The sequence below is a fragment of the Pichia kudriavzevii genome, chromosome 2 (genome assembly GCF_003054445.1).
Source record: "Pichia kudriavzevii chromosome 2, complete sequence".
Lineage (NCBI taxonomy): Eukaryota > Fungi > Ascomycota > Pichiomycetes > Pichiales > Pichiaceae > Pichia > Pichia kudriavzevii.
Window position 1 is genome coordinate 2059109 of NC_042507.1, and position 22606 is coordinate 2081714.

General features: G+C 40.5%; 10 protein-coding genes across 10 annotated transcripts; 3 read left to right on the top strand and 7 right to left on the bottom strand.

The window, feature by feature from the left end:
- Positions 1–451: 451 nt before the first annotated feature.
- On the top strand, positions 452–6637 carry C5L36_0B09640 (uncharacterized protein; the record flags this gene model as incomplete). The annotated part of the gene is made up of 1 exon (XM_029465341.1): positions 452–6637. One exon carries the CDS (start codon positions 452–454, stop codon positions 6635–6637), a length of 6186 nt encoding a protein of 2061 aa, XP_029321200.1.
- A 312-nt stretch (positions 6638–6949) lies between these two features.
- C5L36_0B09650 (uncharacterized protein) lies at positions 6950–8371 on the bottom strand (the record flags this gene model as incomplete). Its single annotated transcript, XM_029465342.1, has 1 exon — positions 6950–8371. The coding sequence occupies one exon, from the start codon at positions 8369–8371 to the stop codon at positions 6950–6952; it is 1422 nt and encodes a 473-aa protein (XP_029321201.1).
- Positions 8372–8942: 571 nt separating this feature from the next.
- On the bottom strand, positions 8943–9647 carry C5L36_0B09660 (uncharacterized protein; the record flags this gene model as incomplete). Its single annotated transcript, XM_029465343.1, has 1 exon — positions 8943–9647. The coding sequence occupies one exon, from the start codon at positions 9645–9647 to the stop codon at positions 8943–8945; it is 705 nt and encodes a 234-aa protein (XP_029321202.1).
- An 843-nt stretch (positions 9648–10490) lies between these two features.
- On the bottom strand, positions 10491–12065 carry C5L36_0B09670 (uncharacterized protein; the record flags this gene model as incomplete). The annotated part of the gene is made up of 1 exon (XM_029465344.1): positions 10491–12065. The coding sequence occupies one exon, from the start codon at positions 12063–12065 to the stop codon at positions 10491–10493; it is 1575 nt and encodes a 524-aa protein (XP_029321203.1).
- Positions 12066–12423: 358 nt separating this feature from the next.
- Positions 12424–13896, bottom strand: C5L36_0B09680 (uncharacterized protein; the record flags this gene model as incomplete). The annotated part of the gene is made up of 1 exon (XM_029465345.1): positions 12424–13896. The coding sequence occupies one exon, from the start codon at positions 13894–13896 to the stop codon at positions 12424–12426; it is 1473 nt and encodes a 490-aa protein (XP_029321204.1).
- A 445-nt stretch (positions 13897–14341) lies between these two features.
- Positions 14342–16105, top strand: C5L36_0B09690 (uncharacterized protein; the record flags this gene model as incomplete). Its single annotated transcript, XM_029465346.1, has 1 exon — positions 14342–16105. One exon carries the CDS (start codon positions 14342–14344, stop codon positions 16103–16105), a length of 1764 nt encoding a protein of 587 aa, XP_029321205.1.
- A 96-nt stretch (positions 16106–16201) lies between these two features.
- C5L36_0B09700 (uncharacterized protein) lies at positions 16202–17023 on the bottom strand (the record flags this gene model as incomplete). Its single annotated transcript, XM_029465347.1, has 1 exon — positions 16202–17023. The coding sequence occupies one exon, from the start codon at positions 17021–17023 to the stop codon at positions 16202–16204; it is 822 nt and encodes a 273-aa protein (XP_029321206.1).
- Positions 17024–17572: 549 nt separating this feature from the next.
- Positions 17573–18967, top strand: C5L36_0B09710 (uncharacterized protein; the record flags this gene model as incomplete). Its single annotated transcript, XM_029465348.1, has 1 exon — positions 17573–18967. One exon carries the CDS (start codon positions 17573–17575, stop codon positions 18965–18967), a length of 1395 nt encoding a protein of 464 aa, XP_029321207.1.
- Positions 18968–19157: 190 nt separating this feature from the next.
- On the bottom strand, positions 19158–20414 carry C5L36_0B09720 (uncharacterized protein; the record flags this gene model as incomplete). Its single annotated transcript, XM_029465349.1, has 1 exon — positions 19158–20414. One exon carries the CDS (start codon positions 20412–20414, stop codon positions 19158–19160), a length of 1257 nt encoding a protein of 418 aa, XP_029321208.1.
- A 440-nt stretch (positions 20415–20854) lies between these two features.
- Positions 20855–22423, bottom strand: C5L36_0B09730 (uncharacterized protein; the record flags this gene model as incomplete). Its single annotated transcript, XM_029465350.1, has 1 exon — positions 20855–22423. One exon carries the CDS (start codon positions 22421–22423, stop codon positions 20855–20857), a length of 1569 nt encoding a protein of 522 aa, XP_029321209.1.
- Between the last annotated feature and the right edge of the window lie 183 nt (positions 22424–22606).

Below are 22606 nucleotides of genomic sequence, written 5' to 3' on the forward strand. Positions count from 1 at the left end.
CTCCAATCAATTTGTAAGCGGATGCCAGTTTAAATTTGGTGCATGTCTAGATACGCCTTCTAACTAACAGCAAGGTCTTGATGAGAACCCATAGCCTAATAACTAATTTGTATATCGGGGGACACACATTTTATGTAACGGTTTGTCGAAACCATCAAGTCTTCAAAATATTTGATGGTTATTATATACGAAATACGTATTTTGGGAAAACCATCACAAATCTTTAATCTTGTTTATCTGTTGAGGTGTATGAATGCTAATTTGTTGAACAGTATTCACAATTCTGTATATGACACCGTAATTTAGTGTTTGCAATTTGCAATTTGAGGTATAAACTAGGAATACTCTCAAGAGCGGACCATTATTTGACATTTTGGTTTAGCGGCCTTCAGCTTCTTTTTGCTCAACCATTTTGCGTGGCAAAACCGAACAAGCAAGATATTTCCCAGTCATGAATGAAAGAGAATTAGTGAACGAATTCCTTTGTCTGTTGGATTTCAAAGAAAGAAATGTTCAGAGTGATGAATTTACTTCAATGGTATGCAAATGGGATGTTTTTTCCGATTATGATGAAACCAAGACTTTGGATGATATAGTTAAATATGACAACCGTATCTGGGAATGTGGGGAAATTCGGTACATGTTGTTTTATGATGATAACTATGTTAAAAAAGGAATGCTTAAGTTAATTAGTTTATTCCAGGATGAGGCATTTCTAAATAAGAACATCCTTTTTAAGAGGAAAATGCTCATGATAATATTTCAGTTAGTAAGAGCTTCCGTTATTAATAAGGTTAGGGTGTATTCCTCTCAATTGGTTGACGCTATTCTTGGAAATATTGAAAAGAAACATGATGAGATAATCTACAAAATTAGCTGTTGCTTGATGTTGGAATTTGTGGAACTTGGGTATGATTCTGTTCAATTTAAAAGATTCCAATCGGTTATTCAAAGTGACGAAGAAATAATGAGAAAGTTACAAAACATCTTCACCGACGGCAATTATCTTTACAATTCTCTGGTTTTTGATTCATTCAATCAGGAATTAATCATGAGAGGACTCACATTGAAGAGTACTACATCATCTTTCATGGTTTCCTGCTGGGTAAGACTTTCAAGTTTATGTTGGTATAAACCCGGTGACCAGGACCATGAAGGGTACAGAATTTTTGAACTATTACATCCCAATGGTTCTCTGTTTGTTTCTTACACAATTGATAATGGAGAGTTGATTCTAAAAACTTCTACAGAGGAACATTCGTTTGAGTGTTTTCAATTTCAACTAGACAAACTTTATAATATCTCAATTGCACACGTTTGTGAAGGAAAGAAGATGACAAGGATTGATGTTTTCCTTGATGGTAATTTGATTCAACCCAAAGTCGTACAGAACATATTTAACCAAGCTATTTCAGGGTCATTTTTTCTGCCTTCAAACTTGAGTTTGGATTTGATTGTATCTGGGCCTCCGCACAGTCATCAAGTGATGGAAATTTCCAATATTTATGTTGTTGAGTCGGATAAATATCGTGATTGGGTCACCTGTTTTTACGCATTGGGTCCCAATTATTCTGGATCTTTCGCCGATTCAGACGTCTCACGGTTTGTTAACTCTAATACATTATGCCAAAGTGAACGCAATATTCCTACAAACCCCGAAACGTCATTGTATAACATATCGAGGCTAGATTCTAAAGAGTTAACTCTTGTATTTAACTCTGCCTCCACATCCAACTCAGAGATTGTGTATTACGTCAAGGTTGAGGGGAAACTGAAACAGCTTTGTTTTAAAAATGATGCAGTTTTTATCAAAAGGGGCAAATCAATATTGAATTCATTAGACGCCTGTGGGGGGTATATATGGTGTTTGACTTTGGTTGCAAATGCGAGTACCGCAGCCTGTTTGATACAAGCCTTAGAGTTTCTATTTGAGTTGCTCAGCTATTATAAATATTTTGAAACCCGATTTACCAGAAGTTGTGGCTATGAGATTCTGGCCGTCCTTTTAAAATCAAAGAGAAAATTCTTGAATACTAACATTCTTGAATTGGTCCTAAAATACACGGGCTACAATGATTCAAACCCAGATCAGTCATATATCAGACACACTGTTGCATATAAAACCCTTATCTTAGATTTCGATATATGGCAGTCGACTTCAAATATTCAGAATGATAATATGAATCAGTTCTTGTTATATCAAATTAGTGTATTCTCTCAGGAAAGTCAATACTCGGCTTATAATAGAAACAAATTAAAGGAAATGAAGACTGCAAAAAAGGTACTTCTAAATTTGAAAAAGGGAACATTTGGTCAAATACTACTGGATACTATTTCAAATACCCTAATGATTGAAGCTAAATACAATCATTCAAATGAATTTGTGAGGTTACTATTGGAGCATGTTATATATTCCTTAAATAGGGAGCAATCAAGTAAATACCAATTTGAACTAGGGGGTGCTGTCATTCTGAAGATTGTGAAGTCACTAATTGAGAGCAACAACAAGATTAACGGGGCTCTCAGCACGAAATTTTTGTTTACTGCATTACAAGGGCCCAGTGATATGCGAGAGATTGCACTGGATATTCTTCTTAATTATATCACCTCAAATGTTTCAATATATTTGGCGTTTGTAAAGCAAGGGGGGTTTTACATTACACTATACTCTCTCAGAAATGATTTTGCAAATTACAAAATTCTGAACAAGTTATATGGAGCTACATTTGGTTTAGATTTTTTGGAAAACGAAATCTACACTTTAAGTGAACTAGCTGCTCGCACGCACACCAAAGAGGTGAGATCCGTCAAAAACACATATTATTTTACGTTGCTAACCAACTTGATGCGCTTTGGAGCAAATTCAATGATTTCTGAGGATGTTATCCGAGATTATGTAAATATGCTTTTTATTTTAAAGAAAAATGATGAATTTACAGCTAAGTTTCTCATGAATACGGAGCTAATCAATTCCATCTTATTTGTTGCCACAACTTTGAAAAAGAATGAATCGTCCTTACTTGAAAAGTTTTTGGAGTTTTTAACCAGGTTGCTTATTGACGAATTATACACAGATAATGAACAGACACTTATAATGATGGAAAAAATGTATCATGATAGTCCAAATGAATTCAGTCTGATCATGATTCCCTTGATTCTACGTAAAATGAAAACATTTGAACACCTGATGAACTTGTTATTTGCCAATTTAAACAAAGCAACTCGGCTAGCCAAACTTTTGATCAAATATTTACAGAATAAGATTGATGTTGAAATTGATAAGTTGGAATATTTACAAAGCATGGAGAACGTCGTTTTGGTTATCCCAAGATTAACACAAGCTTCGGAATCTTTTTCTGCCTTAATTCCTATTGCACAAATACTAACAAAAGAATATGTTAAGTCGTATCTTCTGATGTTCAGGTATTATTTAGAAAATTTGGGAAACTTGAATAAGGACCATCAATCAGAAATTTTGAAAATTTTTGGAAGGATGTTTATGTCAAATCCAGAAATCTTATTAAAGAACTTAGACTCCAAGGGGTTTTGTTTGCTGATTGCCTGCTTTATGAAATTATTAAAACTAAACACTTCATTAGCAGCTAACTGCATTCGTATAATGCTTTTGGAAGTCCATCCAACGGAACTTCTCAAAACTCTTGATGTTGATCCTGAATATGATGGAACCCTTTATGATTTATTTTGCTGCGTCGTTAACATAGACGATACAGAAGTTTTCCAGAAGTTTTCTGATGAAACAGTCCATAGGTTCTTTGAAAAAGTGTACGAGAATGAATTTGGAACTATGGGGTGGGATAATTTTACCAAACGAAAAACCAGTTTTGAAGAATATGTAGATTCGAGATTGAAAATGGAGAAATCAGCCAAATTTATTGAAAACAACATTGAACTTTACAGTAAATTGATTTATCAAAAAGAATCCAAAATAGTCAACTCATTTATTCAGGATGATATTGACGATTTCAGCTACTATATGAATATGTTTGTCAACTTGATGGCCAATATTTCCAGTACTGACATGCAAAAGCATAAAGCCTTGAGCTTCATCGAGGGAAAGAATAGAAAAAGGAATAAAGTTGTTGATGTTTTATCAAATGATAACTATGCTATATTTGATATTACTGATATACAAAAAACGACCAGCAGTACAGAAAACTTCTCGATTTTAAATGATGATCTTGAGGATTTTAATTTTGTTGATTCCATCATCGTTACTAATGATGATTTTGATGAAAATAGAACCAGAAGAGTCGTTAGAAACTTATTTGTCAATGATCGTGTTAGTGATATATACAATGTGACACAAATTGTAGGGCTGGATCCTATTGAGTCTATTCTTGTTTTGGGTTCTACGCATATCTATATTGTGGAGGGATATTTTTATAGCAAAAATGGTGAAATATGCTGTGATTATGAAGCACCAGAGGAAGAAAGAGATGAGATTGTCAAGATATTGAGAACTGTCAGCTTAAAGGACAATGTTGATACTAATAAGTCTTTAAAACATCTACGAATTCACAAGTCAAGGAGTTGGCCATTATCTACATTAGTGGCTGTTTCTAAAAGGAAATTTTTATTGAGAGATGTTTCATTTGAATTATTTTTTAAAGATGGACTTTCAATATTACTATCGTGTGGCGACACGAGTAAGAGAGAAAAATTATTTAATAAGCTATCAAGGATTGTTGGTGGTAAGTTAATCGATAAGAGTTTTGAGGAGGCGTTGAAGCTTTCATCACAACAAAAAATCAAATCTATCACGAACAAAGAAAACCTTTCCAGTTTCATGGAATCATTAGCCGTTTCCGATGTTTCCAAAAGTGAAATCACTAAAAAATGGAGAAATAGAGAAATATCGAATTTTCAATATTTAATCCTACTTAATACAATATCGGGGAGAACATTCAATGATCTCACACAATATCCGGTTTTCCCCTTTGTTTTGTCCGATTATTCGTCCTCGACTATTGATCTAAGCGATCCTTCCGTTTATAGGGATTTTTCCAAGCCTATGGGTGCACAATCACCAGGTAGGGAACAACAGTTTAGGGATAGATTTGAAGCAACCCAGGAAATGTCACAAGACACTCCTCCATTCCATTATGGTACTCACTATTCTTCCGCCATGATAGTTACCTCATATATGATACGGATGCATCCATTTACAGATTCTTTTTTGAAACTTCAAGGCGGTAAATTTGACCATCCAGCCAGGTTATTCCACTCGATCAATAAATTGTGGACTAGTGCTTCAAGTGATAACACTACTGATGTCAGAGAATTGATACCGGAATTTTACTATTTCCCCGAATTTTTAACAAATTCAAACAAGTTCAAATTTGGCAATTTACAAGACGGGACTCCTGTAGATGATGTTGAATTACCACCTTGGAGTGATGGTGACCCGATAAAGTTTGTACGTATAATGCGAGAGGCACTGGAGAGCGATTACGCTAGTGAGCATTTGCCCGAATGGATTGATCTAGTGTTTGGATACAAGCAGCAAGGACCAGAGGCTATAAATGCTACCAATGTTTTCCATTATTTGAGTTATCCAGGAAGTGTTGATTTGACGAAAGTGATGGACGAACATGAGCGTGCAGTGATGATTTCCATTATACATAATTTTGGACAAACGCCAGTGCAAATTTTTAGGAAAAAGCATCCATTAAGAAATAAAGAAGTAAAGCTGGGAAGCAATTTGAAGTATAATTTTCAGGTTGGTTTTAAGAATGTCAGGACCAATGTTGAGAAGAATACTTATAAGGTTGAGAAGTTCGAGCTCGACGAAGAGAATAGTGTGTGGTTTGGAGTGCCACCAAATACGTGGGTTTATAAAAATCTAAAAATCGAAAAGGTTGGGATTAATTCTCTGTTGATCAACGGTAACATCTTTGAAGAGCTTGTCAAGGACGGTGAAATAACCTCAGTCTGCATACTCTCTGCATCGAGATTCAGTATTGGGTGTAATAATGGACTTATTAGGATACTTGAGTTAACAAACGATCCATACAAGTACGTGCTGAACTCACAGAGAGGTCTAATCAAATTAGAGCAGAATAAGGGGAAACCACGAGCTAAGTATGTGTTACTGGAATTGGAAGATTTCTACGGTGGACATTATGGAAATGTCATCAAACAGAAATTCCTCAAGAATGACCAAGTTCTAATAACTTTGGAGCGTGCGGGAGACCATTTAAGCGTTTGGAACACAGGCCGTGGGATTCATTTGATGTGTCAGTTGAACTCGTCGGACGAGAGTATCATTGACTTTGATGTTTATGAAGATGATAGTTTGGTTGTTGGGTTGACTGGGGAGCACTTGTACATCTGGAGATATAATGGCGAACTCATCCGTCAAATATCGATTGATATAAACCCTTCTAACCGGCATTGGGTCCGAATTTGTGAGAACCATAGTGGAAACGATTTTATGAGGGGGCTACTACTGTTGGTTGATGATGGGGTATATTATTTAGATGAGGCTTTCGAGCTAGAAAGAATTGCGGCTTTGCCGGTTGGTGAACATGTAGGGGACGTACGTTTTGGGTTTTCCTTCGAGAGAGGGTTTCGGGTGGTGTATTGTGTTGGAAATGAAATCATCATGGTGGAGTAGGTTATGTGTGATTTCAGTTTTATAATTCTGTAAAGGAGTGTATAAAAGTTTGTTATATAATAAGACTCAGTTTTGAAGAAAATAAGGGTGTTAAATGTTAGCAGAATTGAAGATTGCTTTCCTTTTCATTCAAGAAAAAAAGAAATGTTTGTTTGACTGTTACTAAGAGAACAATTGTGGAGAAATAGAAGGAACTGGATCAGACAATGATTAACCTTCTGATTATGACAAGAAAAGAGAAAAATAGACAATGCAACGAAGTCGAAGCATTTATAACCCCAGGTGGAGTTCAGAAAATGTGAGGAAACGTTGCTACCTCTTTGAACGTCCCATTTTTTCGTAGATGTACAACCCCAGTGAGACGTGCAAAAGGCCGAGCCATTCCAGGAATGTTGGGGATTTCCCCTTGAATGCGATGCTGACAGCAATGACGATGATTCTCTTCATCATGTTGGCAATGCTGTAAGTGACTGTAGGCAACATCCCCAAGAGATGGAAGGCCAATAGGGATTGGGTGAAGTATGAGATGCTATTAATGAGCAAGAGTTTCCAAGGTATCAGAGAATAGTAGGGGATGGGGATGGATTCCAAGTTTTCCGGAGAGGGGTAGAATTTAGAGGACAAGAGTGTTGGGAATTCGTAAGTGAGGAAAGTTGGTACTGAATAAGCCAATCCGTAGAGGGAGCAATACATGAGGGTAGTCAGTTTGTCCACTTTTGGGGTGTGTTGGTTACTATAATTGTGTTTCTCTGTTGGGGTGGGTTGGTTCTTCTCAATGTCGAGAAAGGACAAATTTGAGCAAGATTCAGTAGCCGATAGTAGTAAGCTAGGTGGGCGAGTCTTATCCTTTGGAGAGTATGAGTGATTAAGACCAAGAGTTTGAGGGGGTTCAGGTAGGTGATGATGAGGAGCTGGTTTCACGGAGATAACGGACTTTGCGTAGATGGACCCTGCAGCAAAGACGGCGGTTGATAAAAGGGCATAGAATACACCTTGAAATTGCAGGGAATTATTAGAGAGAATGGATGAGATTATTGATAAGATCCTGTAATTTTCAAAATCGGTTTCAGGATTTGACAAGGAGGAATCGTCTGACACCATTACATGATGGTTTGTGTTGAGTTGGTTTATTTTGTCTATCTGGTTGATGTGGTCCTTGTAGACGGTTACAGTCGTAGACGACGGCAAGTTTGGGGTGCTTTGTGAGACAACGATTATGATGACACCAAGTAATAATGGGATTAGTGAAATGTAAACTTTAGAGGGAAAAGCCGTTTTCCAATGGAGTCTATAACCGAGGACAATAAAGAGAGGTGAGAGGGCCCTTATTGAGGAGACTGTAGCCACGGTAGAGATTGACGTTGCCGCTAGGGAGAAGAGTTTACCGACAAATTGGAAGGATCCCATTGGTAAGAAGATCTTAAAATAGGATTTCGATAAAAGGAATTTCCCCGATTTAGGCAATGTGTGTTTGGGGAAGAAGTTTCTCAAAAGTGAAGAGTGTCTGCAAGCTGTCAAGGTCAAGAGCCCCAATATAAAGTTTGCCGAGAATTGGACTTCACCTACAAGGACGGGGAAGTCAAAGTCTGTCAAGATCTTCTTTGTGAGTTGGCTGGTTAGGGAAGAAGTTGAGTACCATAGTACCAGATAAAACACCACTTTAGGAGAGAAGAGGGACGATGGATCCTGGGAGATGCCATGGTCTCTAAAGGGCAAATGCTGCCTTTGGAGCATTGTCGTGATGGTAGTAGAAGTAGTGGTAATGGTAATGGTAATAGTAGAAGTAAAAATTGCAATAAAGATATTCAAAATGGTCAAACTTGGATAAGCGCACCATTGTATAATTGAAATCTCAATGGCAATTACATCAGAGTGTGGAATAAGAATTTTTACAAAGAGTGCGGAAAAGGGAGGGAAGGGAAATGGGGGAAGGTCGATGCCAAATAAAGAAGTGGGCGGGTTCAGCAAACGGGTCCTGGGACGAGGACGGCAAACCCAGCCACTGTAGTCACAGAGGACAATGTGGTACGTACAGAGTGGCTGGTATAGTGGAGTATACTAGTATAGTGGTATACTGGAGTAGAGTTTAAGTAGTGGAATGTATGTAGTTTGAGGGTTGAGAAAGTAGAATTTAAGGTACAAATGGCGTTGTAGAGAATACAATTTAGTGTTTTACAGAGAAAGGACACATTCACTATTGGTGAGACAAGCAAACTACACCACAAACTGTATCTCATCATTGCTGTAGTTGCTGTAGTTGCTGTAGTTGCTGTAGTTGCTGTAGTTGCTGTAGTTGCTGTAGTTGCTACTGAGCCTTGTCCCGTTCCTGCATTTCTCGCTTCTTCTCCAGCTGCTGTTGAACAACTCTTTCGGCAAAATCGGAATCAATTCGAATTAATAACATAGGTAAAAGGGCAATTAATATAAGGGTAAAAAATAAACCCATTTTCCATTTATGGGAAAATACCCACACCATTCCCGGAACATTCTCCAAGTGCAAGTTCAAGATCCCTCCAGGGGGAACATGGGCTCTCTCCCACTGGGCCACGTCCAAGCCAAGCAGCGAAACGTCCAGCTGCAACGAACCCCCCGCCACGGCAGGAAGTTTGTCCTGCAGCGCCTCGTGCAGCGCCGGCACGTGCTGCCGCAGCGCGTATGTGTAGGCTCCGCCCTGGAGGGTGGCGCGCCCCATGGAGAGCGCGAACTGCGGAGCGGGGAAGTCGACGTCGAGCGAATGGAGGGTCAATATGAACTCGACAACGGCGGTGTCGGCGTCGGCGTCGGCGTCGGCGTCCACGTCGATGTAGAAAGTCCGGTCTGAATGCATGTGGACAACGGAAGTTTGTGAAGAATTTGTAGAGACGGTCAAGTAGGTGCGTGCTGGATCTTGTAGGAGGGCATAGACATGGTCGAGTTCCCTAGGGAGAACCACGGGGAGAGGAACAATGAGTGCTGTTGCAAAGGCGGCGAGCACCGACAGTGTTGCCACAAATACAGACAGGAGATTCATTGGCAGTACTGTAGTAGTGTTGTGTTGTGTTGTTTTGTGTTGTGTATAGTATGTGCAATAGTAAACGCAAGAACAGTGAAAAACCCTTCAGGAGGGCGCACCGGGCGCGTTGCCCGGTGCGCCTATATAAGGAGGGGGGCGCCCCCCACCCGTTTGAGGGGTGTCCAAGTCTCTGTGATGTCCCTGAAGGGCACTCATACCTGGAGCCGTATATATTGTAGGGCGGTTAATGCCTCTGCACTGCAGAACAAGATTGCCTCCCTCTACAACGGCTCCTAGAGAAACATATGCCTCGGACACAATGTGCACGGCGGGGAAGAGCGGTCCCGTCTGGCTAGTGAAGCCGCTGCAACAGTGCAGAATGTAGACAGGATGGTGGTGTAGTATAGTGGGAAGTGGTGTAGTATAGTGGGAAGTGGTGAAGTATAGTGGGAAGTGGTGAAGTATAGTGGGAAGTGGTGAAGTATAGTGGGAAGTGGTGAAGTATAGTGGGAAGTGGTGAAGTATAGTGGGAAGTGGTGTAGTAGAAATGGTATAGTGGAAATGGTATAGTAGAGACACATGCGCTGCCGCTGCATTGTACTACAATAGGACGGAGTTACAGTTTACTATTGTATTACAGTATCATGTAGTATGATGTTGTTTGGCACAACATGGTACTGGTACGCTATGTTATTGCGTGGTGCACCATTGGCACATGGAGCAGCATTACAACCTTGTGTTGTGCCAGTGGATGAGAATGGCACCGCACACTAAGGTCTTGCATATCAGTGTAGGGTGTTGTGTTGCGGTATATAACAGTAACGTATTAACATGATAAATTATAGTAAAGTGTAGCAACCCCTAAAACCCATATTGGTTCTTGGTATACTTCATTGGCGGTACGTCCGGATGTTCAACTGCAGAGAAACGCTCACATTCAACCGCTAGTTCCATCGTCTCCCAGTTCATCTTCATATTGATCACCCCGCCAAGGTTCCCCTGTACGTCACAGTAGTTGGGAGCACTGAACACGGTACACAGCTTCCCCCCATGCTCCCATTCCACACCTCGGTCACGAACCTCATGGGACCGTATGACACCCTTGAGATGATTACGATCGCAGAAGGCCTTGGTGACATCAGGGCCAAATTGTAGTCCAACACCTCTTTTACTCAACGAACGGCCCTCACTCTCTTGGGGGTCCGTCCATAACAGCTCCATCTCAATCCCACTCCTTGGAGGTTGTCCATGGGTGTTCTTAAAACGGTCAATCTTTCGCAGCTCCGCTAAACCAACATTGTCCTCGCTGAACAACCCACCATGCATAACTAACCATTCGTTGTTGATCAACGTACAATAGGGGAGACTCCCAAATGACTCGCTGAAACATTTGAAGAGCTTCTCCCCATACTTGTACTTGCATTCATCCTGGAACCCATAAACAGAGTTCATGTCATCAGTCTCGTGGTTCCCCCTATTGATAAACAACCGGTCCGGATAGAGGATCTTCAACGAATACAACAAGAGCGCAACCTCACACCCCCATGACCCCCGATCAACAAAGTCCCCGTTGAATAGGTACACGTGCTTGCTGCTCACCTTGCCAAACAGCTCAAAGATGTTGAACACATCGTACACTTGTCCGTGGGTGTCCCCACATATAGTAATGACTTCAACCTCTTTCCCAAATTTCTTATACCCTTCAACAGTAGAATCGCTGAATCCAAATTCAACTAAAGACTTCTCCCTCTTGAATATGGTGTTGGCCCCATTGACAATCGCAAACGCATCCATCTTGTCAATGTTCAATCCTTTCTTGAATGCCTCAATCATCCTCTCAATAAACCCTTCATCGAGCCCCCTAACATTGACTTCCCCACCAGCCGCATCAGTAACTTCAACCTGTAGCTCGCCGCCCTTCTCCCACTTGATGCTGGTAAATACACTCTTCTCAACAACATCAATGGCCATTTCAAACCGCCTCTGCTTCAAAATCAATGAAACCTCCTTGCTCAACATCCGGATCTTGGAATCGTTGGGCGCCATCGTTAACGCCAACTTACAGTCCTTCAACGCACTCTCCAACTCCCGAATGGCAAAGTTGGCCACAGCACGCCGGTAAACACTCTTGACAAAATGCGAATCATGATCCAACGATAGTGTACAATCGTGGATCGCCAACCCATAGTTCTCCAGTTTGAGCTGCGCCTGTGCACGATTTGAATACAAAATCGCTAGCGCATGTGCATGCTGGTGGCTGTGGAGAGTGACATCCTCAACATTCTCGTCGATTAAAGTGCTTGTCTCCTCGTGGTTTGGCTCCAAGACCTGGATAGCAGTGGTGTAGTGTTCAATGGCCAACACATAATTCTGCTCCTTGAAGGCAGCGTTCCCATGGCTCTTTTCTTTCAAATATGTTTCCTCCTTGTTGTCCATCTTGGAAAAAGTAATGAACGGCAAGGGCTTCCAATGTTCGGCAATCTTGACCAAGCTTGACCTCTTTTAAAGAGAGTGAAATAAAGTAGAAACTGCACTCCTCCAATGCCACAATCAAAGAAAAAAAAAAAAAAAAACTTTCCAGAAAAACAACGTCAATTCTGATGCGTCCCTATTTTTTTCTTCTTCACCCTCTTTCTGCTTCCCTTCTTGGTAATAATTTCCCCATGTACGGTACGTTTTGATTTATGCCTTATTTACAATACTTTTTACTTTGTGGTTATACAGAGACAAAGGAATATGAAGCGGGAGAAAAGTGAAGGTGGGGAGCCAGTAAAGAGAGAGAAGGAAAGTATACTCACATTCCATATCTTCCACTACGGATGTCGTAATGATCACCACTTCGTGTGATGTATCTCACATATGGGTAAGAGGGATAGTTGAGCTTGGGCTCGTGGATCTTCAAGTACCTAACCTGTAACCCACTGGTCACAAAGCCTTGCATTTCAAACTTGACGTTGATGGGCACCTTGCGGAACGTTGTGAGCTCGTCTCCGTTGATGGTGCTCAATAGCATCAATTCGGCAACCATAACATACTCCTTCCCGCCTTCAATCTTGTGGAACTTCCATCGAATGTAATTCTCCGCCGGAATGTACTTGAGCTTGCCCTTCTGGTAATGGAACTTTGGCGAGTCAATGTCGTTGGGAACAGGAATCTTGATCTCCACCTTGTTGGCGCTCACTTTGCTCTTGTAGTTGGCCTTCACCTTGACCATTATTTCAAGCCTGGTATTCGAGTGGTTCTTAAACTTGTAGTCAATCAGGAACAATGGCTTCAACACGTCAGAATGGACTCTATATGTGATCAAATCCACTTCCCCATCAGGAGGAATAAATGAAATCACCTTACTAGACTCAAATTCCCCCAACTTAACACATTGGTGAAATTTAACGTCTTCCACCTCAACAGCTGACTTTGTACTTGCTCTAACTGCATTCTCCTCCATATCTTCCTCGTCCAGGTCATTTACGCCGCTTGTCAATCCTCGGATTGACTGTAGTCCGCTGTTGATGAACTTGTCATTAAGACCCAACTGTAGCTCGGGCATCCCAGAGAGGTAACTCCTCAACTTGATCTTTCCAAAGATTTCAGAAGACAGCATTTGGCCCTTGGAATTGATCAGCATGTCTATACTCTCTATAACATCGAGATATGCCTCGTTCTTCTTATACAGGAGCCCCTCTGGTCTCCAAGAAACGGCATTGGTCAATGTCGTTGGCGAAACCCGTTGTTCTCTACGGATCTGTCTTGGCTGCTTGATCTTCTTATGAGTGGAAGTTGCAGAATTGGACACCTTCTCAATGAGTCTCTCAAAAGTAAGCGATTGTTGTGTAATGTACTCCTTCAATACCTTGTCGTCTGTCAATTGGGGAATTCCAAAATCCATCATCTCGTCTAACAGCTCATAGACGACCGAATAGTTGTCCTTGATTGCAACCTCATTGAGTTGCTTGAAATGGGAAGTGAAGACGCCAATTAAATTGTTCAAAAAAACCAAAATATCGAAAACATTGACATCACTATGAGAAATGGCCAAAACATATATGTCATTGTGCAGAATATAGGTGAAACAGTATCCCTGATGGTACAGGATAGGGGGAACGTCGTCAATGGCAGAGAGGTTTGTCGAAATGGTATCTGTAGTGGTCTTCTTCAACAGAAGCAATGGGAACTCCTCAACGAGAGATATTGGCACGTCTCCCTTATAATCCCTGTGAATTAAAGGTCTGGCCTTGGAATCCAACAAATATACAACACTTGCCATCATAAACACGTCGTTGCGTACCAAAATCCAACAAAAGAGAGAATGAACAGAAAATAATTAGAGCACTAGGTCCTACAAGTTCAACTGAAAAGTCTAACCAGGCAATTGTACAATGTGAATCTAAACCATACACACATTTATAATTTCATAAACTCATTTATTCATTTACTTATTTTCCTTTGACATCAACCACGCAACTGGATCCACCTTCAGATAATAATAATAAAAAAAAAAGAATGAGAAAAAACCACATTCGAGCATTTCCTCTCCCGGTTAAAGAAATTGGAATTAAATGCTCGCCATAATAGGGAGAAAAAAAAAGAAAAAAAAAAAAAGACAAGACAAGAGATGGGCCCTGATAAAGGAATATGACGCTCCACAATCCAAAGTGTTCCGTATGTTTTTGTTATCTCTAGTGGGAAAGTAAAGGTTTGAATTTAAAGGAGACATGACGATCGATCAAAAGGTATATTCGACGCCATACAGGAAAGACTGCCTGCAACGGGAGAGGCCCTCTGCGCGTCGGTTCACAAGAAACATCATCCAGGGGCATCCGAGATACGCCAACTGGGCAGTATCTGCTCCACATTGGCAATTGAAAGACATGATGGCCGTTTCACAAAGAAGCGGGGGCACGGAATTCCAGTTGCCCTATGAGAACAAGGTGTTCAATTTCAGTATGGACCAGTTACAGTTTCACGTGAATACAAAACATGTCAAGTATTCATCATACACATTTACCACCAATGCGAGATGCATCAAGCATTTGGACGGAATTACGGTACTTGGAGGAATCCACACGTCAAGCGATTCCATCTCGATGAGTAAAGGCTCCTTCTCGTACTATAACGACCAGACCAACATAACGGAGAACATCCAAGTGGGGGAATTCATCAACAACTCTGTATCAATCAATGGTTTATCTCGGAGTCATTACTTATCTTATCTATGCAATAATGATAAGAATTTATATCGCTATGATATAACTCCATCTCGAATTGTCCAATCGTCAAACCCAACCTATCTACACTTTGCCTTGAACCATTCCATATTATCTAGTGATAATAAGACGTTGATAACTGTGGGTGATTCATCAAGAATTCTCATTTCACATCCACAAGAGAATAACCCAAAAAGTTTAAGCTTTAAAGACTTTGACATCATCGAAACGTTTGGTGACTGTGGATTCTCCACATCCTTTCTCTCCAATGGCAACCAATTTGTCACTTGTTTCCAAGACGGGCTGGCCTTACTTTATGACTTGCGAAATTTGAGTAATCCAATCCATTCCATACATTCAACTAGACCAAAGTCGCAGCCCGGTGCGTTCAGGGTCGTCAAGACTTCGGCATCAAACGACCTCATTGCTATTTCAGAACACCAGGGAAGAATCCACTTGCTCGACTCTAGAAACCTCAATAACCACTCTGTTGTGCTGTTGCCAAAATATCTCTACAATGTTCCGCCAACTATTAAATTGGACGATGACGGCAATAATGAAGATTCCCAAATCTTTGGAAGGTATCCAGTTGCAACATCGGCAGACCCTTCAAAAGATACATCCAACCAATGGTTCTACGAGCCCATTGTGAAAGACATTGACGATTTGAAGGAAATGCGGCAATTTGGTGGCGAATTGAACATGGGCTACTTGGAGAGCTACAGGTATCTAGACCCGAGATTTGGTTCAACTTTTGGCACAACAAGGTCAATGCTTCATGATCGGTATAGGATTCTGTTGCAAGGTTCCTTTGATCGTGAAGATACTCTCCGTCGGAGGGGCAACATGGAATATGATCCTCAAGCCAGTTGCTTGCTCAACCACGATCCTCCTGCGTATAAAATAAAACGGTCAAATATAAGAAAAATTCAAAACTGGTGGCTGAAAGCTAACAACGATAACAACAGCAACTACGAAAATAGCAGTCCTTATGGTACAGATACAATTAATTACAAAGAACAGTGGCCGTGGGGTAAAGAGATCCCCAGAGAACAAGAAGACTCGACAGACACCCAAGAGGTCAATATCTTGGAAGTTCCTGAAAGAGACCCGTTCTTTTATGTTGACTCTGATATTGAGATCAACGGCCTCGAATTTATGGATAATGGTAGTGGTAACGCCTCTCTTTGTATCGGTACACGAGAAGGCATCGTGTTGTGGGACATCAACGAGAGAGAGCGCAATACAAATGCCACATATGAATATATGTAAGGGCAGATATAGTTTATGACTCTTGAGATTAGACAAGAAGCTGGTCACCAATGTAACAAACACTTTTAACTTGTATACCCCCCCAAACGATTCCAACTAACGGTAAAACTGTGGTCTGTTGACATTCAACCCGTACTCATCCAACGCACTTGATAGGTCGTTCATGGTCAACACCACTTTTTCCTTGTTCTGTGAAGCACCATTAGGATTCAAGTTGTTGATATTCGGATTCTCCTCGCCTTCCTCGGTGACATCGTCATTTGCAGTGCCTTTGGCCTTTGCCATGGTAGCCATCATTAGGGCCCTCGATCTAGCTTGCGGGTTGTTTGCTCCATAGACGGCAGAGTTGCACCTGATTCTCGAATACTCATAGGCATCGGTGGCTATATCAGATATAAACTTCTGTGTTGCCAGTGCTATAAGTCTCTTGATTTTCATGCCTTCATCGTTGTTTGGTAAATCAAGTCCGTTCTTGGACAAGTAATAATCGGTTACAGCATCTGGTATAATGGGGGTGAAGTCGGGATCGTCTAATAGATCCATGAGCTCATTGAGGGTCTTGTCTGCACGTGTTAACTGCGGAATGTGTGGTTGTGCTCTGCCTGGACTATTATGCTTCTCCTCTTGTCCGTTCTGAGACTCCAAGCCGTCCTTTCCATTGGCGGAGGGGTCACCCTCCATTTGAACGTCCTCGCCAACTTCTGCATCAACGTCAATGTCCTCGAGATCCTCGTTAGAAAAAATATTAGACATGTCTCCTTTGTCTTGACTGAATGTCTTGATGTCTTGTTCTCCGTATCCAAATGGTGTACCGTTTGTTAAAAACACACCGTTCGTTCCATGTGTGCATTTCCACACACACACACACTCTCTCTCTCTCTCTTTCTCTCTTTCTCTCCATGTCCATTCCATGTCCATTCTTCATTCCACTACGTACCATTTTTTTTGCGTTTTTGTTTTTCAAGGCGCGAAACAGAAAAATGAGAGAAAAATTGACAGGGAAAAACCAAAAGGGGGAAGAGGGTGGGGGGCTCAGCGCCATTTTTTTTTTTTCCAGTCCGGAGATAGTTGACAAATCTAATTTCCGTCTGTTAGGTTGGTATGAATTTATTAACAAATACCTTATATCCGTAATGTGTATCCATGTAAACGCTGGTAGTTATGGTTTGCCTGACAGTGAGAGGGTCTTCTTTGTCCGATGTGCATTGACAAGTTGTACCTCAGCTGTATCGCTGAACCTGTATTTTCTGTAATGTACAAGGTGGAGGAATAAAGGAGAGAGAAAACCAAGAAAATAATCAAGCAAAATAAAAAAATAAAATAAATAAAAAATAAAAAACTGTGGTTTGTGGAATCTACCAAAACCACAATCTTATTTCCACATTAGAAATAAGTTTGCATATATAAGGTTATCTATTTCGCAGTTGAACGTTGCAGTCCTTTCCTTCATTCTCTATTTTCACTCACATGTTAAGAGCAATGAAACATTATCAATATCTGGTCATCGGTGGTGGTTCCGGTGGTGTTGCGTCAGCACGTCGTGCTGCTAAACATGGTGCAAAGACACTCTTGGTTGAAGGCAAGGCCATGGGAGGTACCTGTGTCAATGTAGGTTGTGTTCCAAAGAAGGTCATGTGGTATGCCTCCGACATGGCATCAAAGCTCAAGTTAGCAGCAGACTATGGCTTCAAACATGCACAGGGCCTTGACCTGGAATTTGATTGGCCGGCGTTCAAAGCCAAGAGAGATGCCTATGTTCAACGTCTCAATGGCATCTACGAGAGAAACTTGACCAAAGAAGGTGTCGACTACCTGTATGGCCATGCCAGATTCAACAAAGAAGGTAAGGTTGAAGTCGTCAAGAATGAAAACGGTGAAGTTGAAACCTTCACTGCTGATCATATTTTGATTGCAACTGGTGGTACTCCGGTTTATCCTGACAACATCCCCGGCTATGAATTGGGTACAGATTCTGATGGCTTTTTCAGACTAGAAAAACAGCCAAAGAAAGTTGCAATTGTTGGTGCAGGTTATATCGGTGTTGAATTGGCTGGTGTGTTCAATGGCTTGGGTACTAAAACCACAATGATTCTTCGTGGAGACCATGTTCTTACAAAGTTTGATCCAATGATCAAAGAACTAATTCAAGAAACTTATATCAAAGAAGGTGTCGACATTAGAACTAAAGTTCATGTTTCTAATGTTGAGCTCTTGGAGTCTGGCGAAAAAAAGGTCACTTTAACCGATGGCAATTCTCTGGTTGTAGACGAATTGATTTGGACAACTGGTAGAAAATCCTTATTAGGTATCGGTACTGAAAACATCGGCCTCAAACTGAACGAAAAGGGACAGGTCATTGTTGACGAATATCAAAATACAAATGTTCCAAATGTCTATTCATTAGGTGATGTGGTTGGTAACCTAGAATTGACGCCTGTCGCAATTGCTACAGGAAGAAAATTGTCAAACAGATTGTTTGGTGGTGAAGAATTCAAAAATTTGAAACAGGATTACACCAATGTTCCAACGGCTATTTTCTCTCATCCTGAAGCAGGTTCTGTCGGCTTAACTGAAGACGAAGCAATTGCTAAATATGGGGAAGATGACATCAAAGTTTACAAATCTCGTTTCAACGGTATGTTCTATGCCATGAGCGAACACAAGGTCCCTACTTGTTATAAGCTTGTCTGTGTTAAGTCTTTAGATGAAAAAATTGTAGGTTTACACCTCGTTGGAGACTCGTCAAGTGAGATCTTACAAGGTTTTGGAGTTGCTATCAAGATGGGTGCAACTAAAGCCGACTTTGATTCTTGTGTAGCTATCCATCCGACTTCAGCTGAAGAATTGGTTACTATGGTGTAATGTATATCTTTCCATAAATTATCCAATATAAAAAGTATCGAGGCCTATTTGTGGTTTTGTAGTGATTGTTAGTATCAGTACTATCATTAATATTATTAAGAGTGTATACAATTGATGAAATCATCCTACACATATACATATATTCTAAAAAGCTTGGAGAAAAGGGAATGTAGTAGTGGTTATAACCATCCTATTTGTTCAAAACCAGTTTGACAGGTTCCTTTTCATCAACATATAACGAATGTTCTTGGATGTATCTTATAACACTATTGGGTAACAAATACTGAACACTCATATTTCTCCTCAAAAACAATCTAACCTTTGTGGAGCTGATATCATTGTAAATCAATTGTTTAATAACTAATATATTTTTTCGATGTTCGTACATAATGTCGTGACTCAATAGAAAGGACCTAACGTCGCTGCCGGTTCTTTCGACTATTAAGCAGCCATAATTCCCAAGAATATGTTCCAGATCTTGTTCGGCCCATACGTTCGGTTCCCCCATGGATTCAATAAGATCACCACCTGCAAGCAGCATAACTTTGACACCAAGTCTTTCCTTGCCGTCTTTACTCAAAACACCTCCCCGTTTTATATTTATTTCCTCATTGAAATGATCCAGCACAAGAGCAGTTCTAGTATATTTAGGTTGTAAACTCTCCCACGCATCCACCATTAACCAACTGGAAGTCCTCTCGCACGCTAATTCACACATTCTTACACGGTGATGTGCAGGAGCAAGTCCCGGTTTTCTATAATTGTCACTAACAGGCGAAAAATAAGCACCAATGACCTCAAATCGAGTCTGTTCACGAACAGCATCTAGTGCCATTTCAAACATTCTCAAATGTAAATATGTAATTGGTGAAAAAGATCCACATGCAACAATTACTAGAGGGAATTTATTGGCCTGGGTCATTTTGTTTTTCAGCCTATGAGTTGGGAATGAGTAATCTTCCAAGCTCTTTGATTGCCTTTGAATGCCATGTGGAACTTCTTCCAAGTCAGCTATCTGGTACGAATGTACCTTGGGTCCCTTTTCACTTAAAAATGGAAATGAAGGTTCAATTCCCGGTACACTTGCATCAATAAATGACTCAGCATCTAATATTTCCGGTAAATCCTTACTACTTGCATGGCTGTCATTCTCGTTTTCATCGCTTGAACTAAAAGGCTCTAACTCTGTCGGTTGTTTGGCAATCTTATGCTTGAATTCCTTCTTGTTACTCTTATCCACAGATGAGGAACTCATACTATGAGAAGAATGTGGATTCCCATGTTTGCTGACCGCAGGCTCGATTGGTTTGTCCAAGGGATTCGGATAGTCTGCTAGCACAAGCGGATTTATAGGCCTCCTATTAGGAATCATGGTGGGAGGCAGAGTTGGTTCGAATTCTGGATTTTGTGAAGGTGGTTGGAAGTCTGGTGCATGTGTAGGATCCATTGTAGTTCAAATAATTGTGGTTATAATTGCCAGGTTCAATTTTATTAGTTGGAAGTACCTCAAAAGAAATATTACTCGATTGGTTTGCCTTGAAGGAGAAAAGCGGGGTGTATTTAAACAACTGTTGATTTGCAAGGTTAAAAAATGTACCCCTACTTTCAACGTTAAAGGATGTTCTTTTTTAACCCTCCGGATACGGTTATTGTTTATTTCTTTTTCGTTGTTCTACACATTGCTTCTCACAGCTTTTCAGCTTTTTTTTCCCCACTAATGGACCAAATTCTTCCGATGAACTACCTAATTCGAACAGGGCGCGGCGCAGAGCATGAATTTGTAAACCTTTAATGGGGAGTACTGGAAGCGTTATCTCCACTTTAATTGCCTCATCCGGTAATTTCACGCGGAAGAATTTTCTGGGACAGAGAAAAACCTCTTTGCTTCTAACCAAGTCGACACCAACGAGACATCCATTCTTGACGGGCACTATCTCCGTGGCCTTCGTCGTTGTCGCTTTGACCGACATTTTCCAGCACTATGTCATCGAGTTCTACACTACATAAAGAAACACCGCTAGGAGACATCGCTCCTGCTGCATTGGCATAGGAGGCAGTTGTTGTAGAAATGCTGGAAAGCCCCATTCCTCTGTTCATCGCGTTCCTCTTACTGGTGGGCTCCTCGCCCCGCGTTGTTTGGGCAATAGCCGCAGATGTACCATAGAAAGAAACATGCTGTCTCTCAAGAAGCCCCAAATCACAGAGCCTCTCCCAACAGATTTGTGTTGCGTCTCTATCAAGTAAGTACGTGTCCTCGTTATCATTTAATGACATCCCTGCAACTTGAATCTTGGATTGTATTTCTCGCCGTTCTTTCAATACCATGGATTTGTACTCCTCGAATGCCATATCAAAATTAATCTGCGAAACATTGTTCTTTATTTTCGAGCGACAACAGCAAATGAGTAGCTTCAGCTCGCTGTCGCTTAGACACTTCATGATGGTCGTATTACGATTACTATAGTCTCTCATGTGTTGGTAGATTGCATCCTTGCACTTGTTCATTATAAATATAATCAATTCGTTCCGAATTCCATTTAAGTCTTTGACAGTGTAAAAATTTTGCGCAATTTGTTTCCTCAATTCTCCCTTCTCATATATTGCCTTCTTCATAAAATCGTTGTATAATTTTGCGTCTTCGAATGGCCCTTCTAACTTCACCATTTCGTAGATACAATCACAAAAACTACCCAGATCATTCACTTTGTTTATTTGAATTATTCTCTGGCTGAACCTACTTTTAACTCTTTTCTCCAGTTGTTCACGTACCCCTGTCTTTGTACTCAATCCAATGACCGTGATTGTAGTACCTTTCTTCGAGCCTACCCTTGATGAAGATTGCGCCATATCAAACAAATTGTATAACAACGTCTGCTTGGTACTATGAGTATATTTGTCAATCTCATCAATAATAAAGACAATGGGTACAAATAAATGTGACTTTTGATGTTTGTGTTCTCCACTTGATTTCTCATCCTCAAGCTCTTCACTTAATTTCGTTCGATCAAGTATATCAATTATGACATTCATCGTACTCATAACAGTCCCCTGATTGAATGTTGCCCTTTTCAAGCGCTGACGCTCTTCCGGGTTATATTTGGCTAAATACCAGTCTAATTGCCTTGCGATTTCTTTTATGGCCTTGGCGTCATCTCTAAAGATTGATCCATGTATCCGAATGGTGAAAAATTCAAACTTCTTCTCATTCTCCAGAACGTTGATTGCATACTCAACGAGACATGTTTTGCCAATCCCACGTGGTCCAATAATTATTGCTGACTTACCGTCTCGGAACTTGATAGTGTTTTCTATTAATTGGTAGATTTGTTCATATGCAGGCTTTAAGACACTGAAAATGGTCACATCTTTTATATTTCTCGGGTTGAGTTTCCCAAGTGCCTTTGGAATGACTTCTTCTTTGAAAGCTTCAGCGTGGGTTCTTTTCTGTACTGTCATTAATTCCCAAAAGAAAGGTGTGTTTAAAATTGGATATTTAAAGAGTTTAGCCTAATCTGAAAAAAAAACCGATTTTTTGAAGCTGAGAAAAAGTGTCTTCTCGCTTAGAATTGTAGTGGGAGATTGACGGAACTTGATCAACTAATAGTTTACATACAATACTAAATATACACTAAAAACATG